Source organism: Lolium rigidum, chromosome 6 (assembly GCF_022539505.1).
Source record: "Lolium rigidum isolate FL_2022 chromosome 6, APGP_CSIRO_Lrig_0.1, whole genome shotgun sequence".
NCBI classification, from domain to species: domain Eukaryota; kingdom Viridiplantae; phylum Streptophyta; class Magnoliopsida; order Poales; family Poaceae; genus Lolium; species Lolium rigidum.
The window spans coordinates 67,766,129-67,776,836 of NC_061513.1; the positions used below are offsets into that span (position 1 = coordinate 67,766,129).

At 45.2% G+C, this 10,708-nt stretch overlaps 1 protein-coding gene across 1 annotated transcript; it reads right to left on the reverse strand.

Annotated features, from left to right (window-relative positions):
- Positions 1-1,557: 1,557 nt before the first annotated feature.
- Positions 1,558-3,018, reverse strand: LOC124662740 (ammonium transporter 3 member 1-like). Its single transcript, XM_047200542.1, has one exon. The coding sequence runs from the start codon at positions 3,016-3,018 to the stop codon at positions 1,558-1,560; it is 1,461 nt and encodes a 486-aa protein (XP_047056498.1).
- Positions 3,019-10,708: the final 7,690 nt, after the last annotated feature.

Below are 10,708 nucleotides of genomic sequence, written 5' to 3' on the forward strand. Positions count from 1 at the left end.
AGTATTATATGTCACGATTTCATAGAGATTTAGTATTTAGATGACAATCGTGACATATAATAAAGTTCACTCGTTCAGTTCATTCTCAGCATTGAAGCTGTCAACTTTGAAGCAACAATAAAGAAAAGGAAAGACAATAAAATAAATAAAAGAAAAGAAAAGGAGTGACATGCCAACAATCAAATCAATCAAATGGATGTTTTCCATTTCAGCCGCAATGATTACTTCTCTTACCCACCATTCCTGTTCCTCTTGATCCATGGCAAAGTAGAGGGGGGTTTGTCAACTTCATGAAGGCGAGAATTTATCAGCAACAAGGCTTATCTGCCAGATCCTAATCAACAGAATGCTCTTTCGTCTCGCTGGGCGAGTAGAGCAGTGCTCTAGAGACTATGAAAAATGATAGTTATGGTTGAAGGTGAGGGGACATGACATCAAAGAAGAAACATCGCCTTTCCAAGGTTAAGGGGTCACTAGTGAAGGGCACAAGGAAGCAACTCAAGGGAGGTGGGTCCTAGGGGTGTTGTGCCATTGGCAACGAGGTGGTAGCATGCATGACATGGGATTTGTGCAGGGCAACAAAGTGGTGAGAAGGGGATGGGATCGGGATAGAGAGATGAGAAAACGAGATATGTAAAGCAACAGAGAACTAGGCTGTTGGATCTTCATCCATTAGTCCAAATCTCACCTTTCAATTGCAAAAACAATTTATTTTTGGACTATCAATTGTAAGATAACGAAACTATTTTGTAGTCACTGCTAAGAATCGTTCGTTCTAAATATTAGATTCCCACAGTCACAAATGGATGAGAGTATTTCGATCACTCGTAGCTGGCTATCGATGTTAACTGGGAAATAATACTAAGTCATTCTAAATTTGATTGTCGGTATTATGGTCCAAGAAAAGAAAAGAAAAAGTACATTGGCGTGACGCCATACTTAAAAAAAGCAGTGTGTCATGGAGATGAAATTGTGCACAAAGTAACTGTTCGTAGTAGCTAACAACTCTATAGAAAATAAGGAGATGGAACTGTATCTCAAAGTAAAATCTTGTATAATTCTGTCAAACAATCAAAGAGTGATGCCATACTCACAAAAGGCAGTGTGTCATGGAGATGAAATTGTGCACACAATAACTGTTGGTAGTGGTTAACAACTCTATAGAAAATAAGGAGATGAAACTGTATCTCAAAGTAAAATCTTGTATAATTCTCTCAAACAATCAGAGAGTGATGCCATACTTACAAAAAGCAGTGTGCTATGGAGATGAAATTGTGCACAAAATAACTGTTGGTAGTAGCTAACAACTCTATAGAAAATAAGGAGATGGAACTGTATCTCAAAGTAAAATCTTGTATAATTCTGTCAAACAATCAAAGAGTGATGCCACACTCACAAAAGGCATTGTGTCCTTGACACCTTGCTTATACATGCATGGCAGCACATTATTCAACAGCAAACGAACGCACACATGCATGCGCACCCGTAATGCATGTTTTGACAACAAGACGCGTATAAAACCCAACTCCAACCGGGCCGGTCAGTGATCGGCACATATCAGACGTTCTGCGTGACGCCGCTGGGCGCCTTGCGCCCCTGGGTGCCTTCGGTGTCGGAGTACCACCCATGCTTGCTGGAGTCGTACTTCTCGCCGTCTCCCCAGAGCGCGTAGGCCTCCTCCCCGTGCACAGCGTCGTCTCCGATTGCGAGTTCCTCCTCGGGCATCCGCAGTGGCACGATGAGTCCGACGATGATGCAGATGAGGCTGGTGGCCACAACGTTCCAGCAGATGATAAAGAGGGCACCCGCCACTTGCTTGAGGAATTGTATACCGCCGGTGCCGCCGTAGAAGGCACCGCGGGAGTTGCTCACTGGCACGAACAGGGTGCACAGCACCGGCTCCGCGAAGAGCCCTGTGGTGGCGCCTCCGAGGAAGCCCGCGACGGCGTGGGTGTGGAACACGCCCAGGGTGTCGTCCACGTGCTGCAGCAGCTTGGAGCGCTTGTGCACCACCATCATGGTGAACCACGGGATGCTGCCTGACAGAATTCCCATCACGATCGCCGCCCATCCCTGGACCAGACCGGCCCCGGGGGTGATGCAGACGAGGCCGGTGATCATGCCCTGCACGGCGCCGATGACAGAGGGCTTCTTGAAGAAGATGACGTCGAGGCAGGTCCAGACCAGGAGGCTGGTCGCGGCGCAGATGTTGGTGTTGAGCACGGCGAGGGAAGAGTCGATGTTGGCGGAGTAAGGGTCGCCGCCGTTGAAACCGGCCCAGCCCATCCAGAGCAGCCCAGCGCCGGTGAGCATGAGAAGCACGTTGTTGGGTGGGAACCTCTCCCTGTCCTTGGTGGACCTCGGCCCGACCCAGTACGCGGCGGTGAACCCAGCGACCCCGGAGGAGAGGTGGATGACGTAGCCACCGGAGTAGTCCATGACGCCCCAGTGGAAGAGGAAGCCGCCGCCCCAGAGGGAGAAAGCACCAACTGTGTAGGAGAAGGTGAGCCAGAGTGGAACGAAGATCATCCAGGCTCTGATGTTCATGCGGCCGAGGAGCGAGCCGGCGAGTAGGATAAGCGTGATGGCGGCGAACACACACTGGAAGTAAACCATGGAGGCCATGGGGTACGCCGGGTTGATCCAGCCCGTCTCGAGGCTGCCGTCCTTGTGGAACTGCGTCGTCTGTGGCAGCACGGCCTGCGCGATGAGGAAGCTCTGCCCCAGCGCCGGACGGGCTTTGCCCCAGAAGGGGAGCAGCTTGTGGCCAAAGGACATGTTGTATGCCCAGGTGACCCAGCACAGCCACACGGCAGCGAAGGCGTAGAGCGCCATGAACGCAGAGTTGACGGCCCACTTCTTCTTCACGATGCTCCCGTAGAGGATCACCAGGCCAGGCACGCTCTGCATGCCCACCAGCGTCGCAGAGATCATCTGCCACGCATTGTCACCCTTGTTCAGCCAGTCCGGCGCCACCGGTGCAACCGGCATGTACCCGATCGACATGTTGTACGCCATCTTGCTAGCTCGATCGGCACGCTCGGTGAACCCGCGCTCGCTGGGGATCGAAGCTAATGGTGACTGGTGGTGGATGAAGCTAAGGTGGGACGCCGGCCTTATATATAGGAATCGTCACGGCATGTTGTCCGTCACGTACAAGGGCTGAGCAGTGGCCGGCATAGGGGCAAAGCCGACCAACGGCGGGCATGCCTAGCTAGCGAGAGCATTGTAAAGTGGCAAGAGGAGTTAGATCCTATGCCGCTAAGCTGTATCAATGAGCTGTGCCTCATAGCGGCAGGGAGGAGGAAGATTCCAAGCACGACGCTTTGGAATTAAAGGAAGGCTATCTAGCTTACCTTACATGTAATATAAAATGTGTATTACTGATATTAGTTTAAAAAAGTGCACATAATATATATTGAGCTAGTGACAGTTAATACTTAAAAGTACGCCCGAAAACCTCTTTAACGGCAACTACACATACCGGAGTGACGTCAGCAACCATGTGATGACCAATCTTTCCACAAAATTATGAAATAAATCTGAAAGATAATTGAAACATAACTGAAACATAAATATTTTGTGAAACAAATCCCAGTGATGTCAGCAATGGCATCATTAGTTTCACTTTTTATCAGAATATTTCACAATGTTTTTCATGTATCACTTTAGTTTCACAAAAGTTTCAATTATTACTTCTATATACTAATCTCAAAGCAGAGAGTGGACGGTAGATATATCACCAGTAGGTACCGTTATTTTTAAATTCTCTGCGGTCTACACTACGCATGCATTGTGTACATACTCAAACTCCTCTAGTCAGCTGGTTACGTTGTACAAGTACTGTGCCAATGTCATCTGTACCGGGAGAACAGGTGAGCAGGCTGAAAAGATCATTCGGGTCATCTCCACTGTAATTGTATCATATGTACATTACCAATTAACATATTCAAAAGAAAAACATATTTCTTAGCTTATAGCTAGCTGATTTTCAATTCCGTGTCATTTCGATCTTTCGTCATTCTAATCCCTCAATATCACACACATTCCAATGTTTTTGTTTTTGTCTCTCTCACATATTGCACTCAAGGATTCCAAGATATATGGGGAGATCTCATATATACCTAGTGGTTTTTGATGAATGATGACGAACGACTAAGGGACTAATGGTTTGTTCAGTGTACACAAGTGTTCAGTCCCAAAACTATTGGTTTAACCAGCAGTTGTCAGCCCTAGAAACTGAAGTGGAAGAATGGCTTGAAGCTAGAAGATCGAAGACACATTTCTAATCTTTTTAGTGGTTCGAAGAATCTCATTCAGTATAGGACAAACCATACTATAAAGAGGAACGAGATATCCAAATTCGTGGGTAAAACTTGATGTGGCTAAGAAATTCAATTCGGCTCCCGGGTGCATATGCGTCCACTACCAAAACATTATACTTCTTAAAGTCGAAAAAATTTAACAAATTTTTTTACATATACATCTCCACAATTTATGTGTGTTTGTGAAGTTTCGTCAGGAACCAATATATTATGGTCTATGTCAAAAAGAGAAATTTTATCTTCTCAAAAGCCTTATTTCTAGCATTGATTTTTGTCTTTTTACATATGCCACAAGACAAGGCGATTTCTCATAAAACGACTTCATAAGCGCGTAGCATGTAAAGATGTGCGTGCAAAAAATTTGTTTTAATTTTTTGAAATATCAAAATACGTGTAACATGCATTTCAAAATAATTGTGTGGCTTAGTTATTTTAGAAAAAAAATAAAAAAAATGTTTAAAAAAATTGAAATATAATTTCAGGTGTACATCTTAACATTCTATGTTCGTACACAAGTTTTCGTCGGAAAACAAACTTTTATGTGGCATGTATAAAAAACATAAAAAATCATGTACGTAATCATGTTGGAGCATCAAAGTTTATATTTTTTACACTAGACATAAAAAATATTCCTTTTCCCGAAAACTTGTGTGCGAACATAGAATTTCTAGATATACATGTAAAAAAAATTAATTTTTTTTGACACTTTAAAATGTATTTTCACACAACGATTGCATATGCACCCATGAGCTAAGTTGGATTTCCCAACACTTTATTACCTAAAAGGTTTAAACATTACTTTTGTTTTCTGCATGACCAGGATGCAGATAGCCACATAGATCCAATGTATTGAAAGTGAAAAGTAAAAAATAGGGGCACATTACAAGTAATCATGAGAGAAACTGCAAACGCACCAATGATTATGGAGGGCCAATTCGAAGACTACGCGGTCAGCTATGTTGGCAAAAATATTTCTCGGTGTGTTCTCCAACAAAGTAGATACCTCCATAAATAGATCGTGATGTTCTACACGCTGTTGAGATGACCATAAAAAGAGCAAAGATGTGCAGAGGTAAATAATCTACATGAGATAAGAAATTTTATCATTATGTTGCTTAGTTACATCATATCTAGTAGATCCAGCAAAACGCATGTCCCTCAAAAGTAACAGCCGCTTTCTGGTTTTATACGAAAAAATAGCCTGTGCAGATCCCACAAAATATACATGCCCCCGAATATTTTTTGGGAGAATGGAAATTTGATGGCCAAAACTGGATATAGCCGAGTGAGCGCTCGGATTTTCTGCTTCCCCCATCCAGTCGTGACTGTTGGCGGGAGAAAAAAAATCAGGCCTACGCCTTCCCGCTCACCCACTTGCAGCCGATCTGCCCACCGCCATCCCGTGTAGCATCATGATGTTGTGCTGAGCACGTAGTTGGAAAACCCCAAGGGGAAGGTATGATGACCACAACTGCAAGTTTTCCCTCAGTAAGAAACCAAGGTTTAATCGACTAGTAGGAGAAAGAAATTACTTCTGAAGGTGTTGCTAGCTGATTGACATAGGCATCCCAAATGGGTCTGCTAAAGATAGTACCCGGGGTTTAATGGAGGCCCACTACCCGAAGAATAAGGAGATTCGAGAGCCCAAGATATATTAAGGAAAGTAGAGTTGTAATAGGAAGTGTTATTTGTAATCTGGCGGGATGAGTTAGAAACCGTCCCGGACTCTGTAACTTGTGCAAAACGAAACCCTCGGCTCCACCTCTTATATAAAGGGGGAGTCGAGGGACGAGGAGATCATCGAATCATTGTTCACAAACCCTAGTTTTCATAATCGTCGAGTACTTTTCGGCTGAAACCTTCGAGATCTACTTGCCCTCTACTTCCAACTAAACCCTAGCCTATAACCCGTAGGCATTGACAAGTTGATACCTTGTCAATTGGCGCCGTCTGTGGGAATTAGAGGCGTAAGGATCTGATCTCGATGGCACGTTCAAGATCTTCGACATCGTCAACCGGAAGCAACACAATGGATCGAGGTAAACAGATCGCTGCTGGTCTTGTCGATTTTGTTCCTCACCCACCCGCCCGTTTGGATGCATATGCGTATCTGGAGGAGCCCATGGAGATGACGTTCGGAAGGTTTCACTTTCGCGTCGAGAAGGAAGGATCATATCGCGTCGAAATTCCGATTTCGTCGGGATCGTCGGCGGTCGATTCCGATTTTTCAAGCTATACATCGTCAACCGAGTCAAGAGAAGAAGAAACTTCGGAAACACGTTACGTCAGCACCAGAGCAAGAGAGAAACTCGCCAAGATCTTCGGCGACGTATCGTTCGAGTCATCTGCGGACTCATATATAAGCGATGACTCAAGCGATGTCGACAGTTACGACTTCATCGACAAATCTATCACGATGGGCAAGGTCTTCATCGGTCTCAACAATGATGTCACCAAACCCAACATAGATCCGAGTACAAAATATCATCGGATTTATGCCATTGAAAATCAAGAGGAAACATCGGAGGCTTTCGACGATTTGGGTAATCCCTATGTCGATCCCTCGGATCTAAGGAGAGGTATAGGCACTAAATATGTCGGGCCCACACCACGTGTCGAGTTCAACTTCCACAAGCAGCACCGGGATAGAGCTGCAAAAGCTTTAGACGGTTCGAGCCAATGACGACAACGGCTACGGCTCAAGAATTGCAAGCTTATCAATATAGGCTCGCACGAGCTGCCGGAGAAATAGAAAAACGAGACGGCTGAGTTGAACGGAAGAAAGGAGGCAGCTTCGCATCCGGCGAGAGAAGGGCAGATCTAAGTCGACAATCTAGAGTTTCGGATGATAGCCATAGGGAGGCTCGGAACGAGAGGAAGATCAAGGTTACAACACATACCCGAAGCAGAAAGAGAGCACTTAGTTCAAAACCTCGACATGTCCTTTATGTCGATAGATACAAGAGGAAACATTATCCCTAAGACACCAGAAGCTGGGTATATGGCGACACAAGCTTATATCCTCGCATCTAGGCCACCCCCGAGTGATCCAAGGGAAACATTATACAATATGGCGTTAGCGAGGGTTGGAGCTATGGGGACAGCGTTTGTATCAACGCCTCCCGAAGGAGCGGCAAGGCAAAATAGTCCACGACCTGGAGCAGCAACGGCGGCAGTTCCTGAAGGACCAAGTGGAGCAAGAGACACAGGAGCACAAACAAGGGTCGATAGAGCGAGGCAAAGCAGAAGGGATCATCGGCAATCCCCGGAGCTTAACGATGAGGATATGTGCGGTCTACCATGCTTCACGAGGAGAGTCCGAAAAACTCGAGTCCCCTCAGGATTCAAGCTACCCGATCATTTCAAAAAATTCGACGGTACGCAAGATCCGGAAGATTGGCTAGTTGATTACCTCGAGACGGTGAAGTTAGCTCGGAGGAACTAGGGCAACAGCCATGCAAAGTATTCAGGTGCACTTAAGTGGAGCCGCACGATCTTGGATCAAAAAGCTTCCGCCAGGATCTATCGACAGCTGGGAAAGTTTCGAGGACGTATTCGTCAAGAACTTCAGGTCCACGTGCAAAAAACCTGCGTCGTTAGAAGAACTGAGAGCATGTCGACAAAAGCCAGATGTGTCAATGAGAAAATACATCCAAAGGTGGAACATCATCAAAAACTCGGCAGAAAATATATCTGACGAGAGAGCAATAGATGCGTTTGTTGCAGGAATTAGACGTGGAGATTTTGTCGAGGACTTGGGAAGGACTAATCCAAAGACAGTATCCGCGTTAATGGATATAGAAAACATATGGGCAGACGGAGAAGATGCTGTTCACAACAAACGACACAGGTCGCCAGAGGAGGACCGTGGTCGAAATTATCAAACGAGGCGACGATTTCCTCGGCAGTACCCGAACTATGACGCCCGAGGGCAAATTTCGGCAGGATTTCGGGCAAACACAGGAGGAAACAATAGAGATGATTATCAGAGAAGCAATGAGCAGCGAGGTGATAATAGGGACGACTCCCGCAACAGGCAAAATAGCGGGCCAAGGTTTCCAAGGCCTTTCGTGTCCCCCGAGGAAATGCTGAACGGACCGTGCCAGTATTAAGCAGTGTTAAGGGTTATTTGAATAATAGTTTTTCAATGAAAGACCTTGGTGAAGCATCATATATATTAGGCATCAAGATTTATAGAGATAGATCAAGACGCCTAATAGGGCTATCACAGAGTACATATCCGGACAAGATTCTAAAGAAATTTAGAATGGACGAAAGTAAGAAAGGGTTCTTACCTATGTTACCGGGCAAGGTATTGAGTAAGACTCAAGGACCGGCTACGGCAGAAGAAAGAGAAAGGATGAATAATATCCCCTATGCCTCGGCGATAGGATCTATCATGTATGCCATGCTATGTACTAGACCGGATATAGCACATGCTTTGTTAGTTTGACTAGCGGATATCAAAGTGATCCAGGAATGGAACACTTGGACAGCGGTCAAGAATATCCTGAAGTACTTGAAAAGAACTAAGGATATGTTTCTTTGTTATGGAGGTGACCAAGAGCTCGTTGTAAACGGTTACACCGATGCAAGTTGGAACACCGATCCCGATGACTCTAAGTCACAATGCAGGTACGTGTTTATATTGAATGGTGCTGCGATAGAGCTGGGCAAGCTCGAAGCGATTGCACGGTGGCGAAGTCTTCAACGGAATCGAGTACATAGCGGCTTCGGAGGCTTCATCGAAGCGGTATGGATGAAGAGGTTCATTGTAGAGCTCGGTGTGGTTCCTAGTGCATTGGACCCATTAATCATTTACTTGTGATAACATGGGTGCCATCGCCAATGCACAAGAACCAAGGTCACACAAGAGGCTGAAGCATATCAAGCTGCGTTACCACTCGATTCGCGAGTACATCGAAGATGGAGAAGTAAAGATTTGCAAAGTACACACCGATCCGAATGTAGCAGATCCGTTGACTAAAGCTCTCCCTAGGGCAAAGCATGACCAACACCGAATGCCATGGGTGTTAGGTATATTACTATGTAATCTAGATTATTGACTCTAGTGCAAGTGGGAGACTGAAGGAGATATGCCCTAGAGGCAATAATAAAGTGGTTATTATTTATATCTTTATGTTTATGATAAATGTTTATATATCATGCTAGAATTGTATTAACCGAAACATTAGTACATGTGTGATATGTAGACAACAAGAAGTCCCTAGTATGCCTCTTAAACTAGCTTGTTGATTAATGGATGATTAGTTTCATAATCATGAACATTGGATGTTATTAATAACAAGGTTATATCATTATATGAATGATGTAATGGACACACCCAATTAAGCGTAGCATAAGATCTCGTCATTAAGTTATTTGCTATAAGCTTTCGATACATAGTTACCTAGTCCTTATGACCATGAGATCATGTAAATCACTTATACCGGAAAGGTACTTTGATTACACCAAACACCACTTGCGTAAATGGGTGGCTATAAAGGTGGGATTAAGTATCCGGAAAGTATGAGTTGAGGCATATGGATCAATAGTGGGATTTGTCCATCCCGATGACGGATAGATATACTCTGGGCCCTCTCGGTGGAATGTCGTCTAATGTCTTGCAAGCATATGAATGAGTTCATAAGAGACCACATACCACGGTACGAGTAAAAGAGTACTTGTCAGGAGACGAGGTTGAACAAGGTATAGAGTGATACCGAAGATCAAACCTCGGACAAGTAAAATATCGCGAGACAAAGGGAATTGGTAATGTATGTGAATGGTTCATTCGATCACTAAAGTCATCGTTGAATATGTGGGAGCCATTATGGATCTCCGGATCCCGCTATTGGTTATTGGTCGGAGTGAGTACTCAACCATGTCCGCATAGTTCTCGAACCGTAGGGTGACACACTTAAAGTTGGATGTTGAAATGGTAGTTCTTGAATATGGAATGAAGTTGGAATATTTGTTCGGAGTCCCGGATGTGATCCCGGACATCACGAGGAGTCCCGGAATGGTCCGGAGAATAAGATTCATATATAGGATGTCATTTTATGTGAATAAAATGTCGCGGAAGGTTCTATGGAAGGTTCTAGAAGGTTCTAGAAAAGTCCGGAAGAAACCACCAAGGAAGGTGGAGTCCACAAGGGACTCCCCCCCCCATGGCCGGCCAACCCTAGTGGGGGAGGAGTCCCAAGTGGACTCCCCCTTAGGGGCCGGCCACCCCCACATGGGAGGTGGGAATCCCACCTTTGGGTGGGAGTCCTAGTTGGGCTAGGATTGCCCCCTCCTATGGAAGGATTTGGTTCGGGTCTTATTCGAAGACTTGGACACCACCTCTTGGGGTTCCACCTATATAATGAGGGACAAGGGGA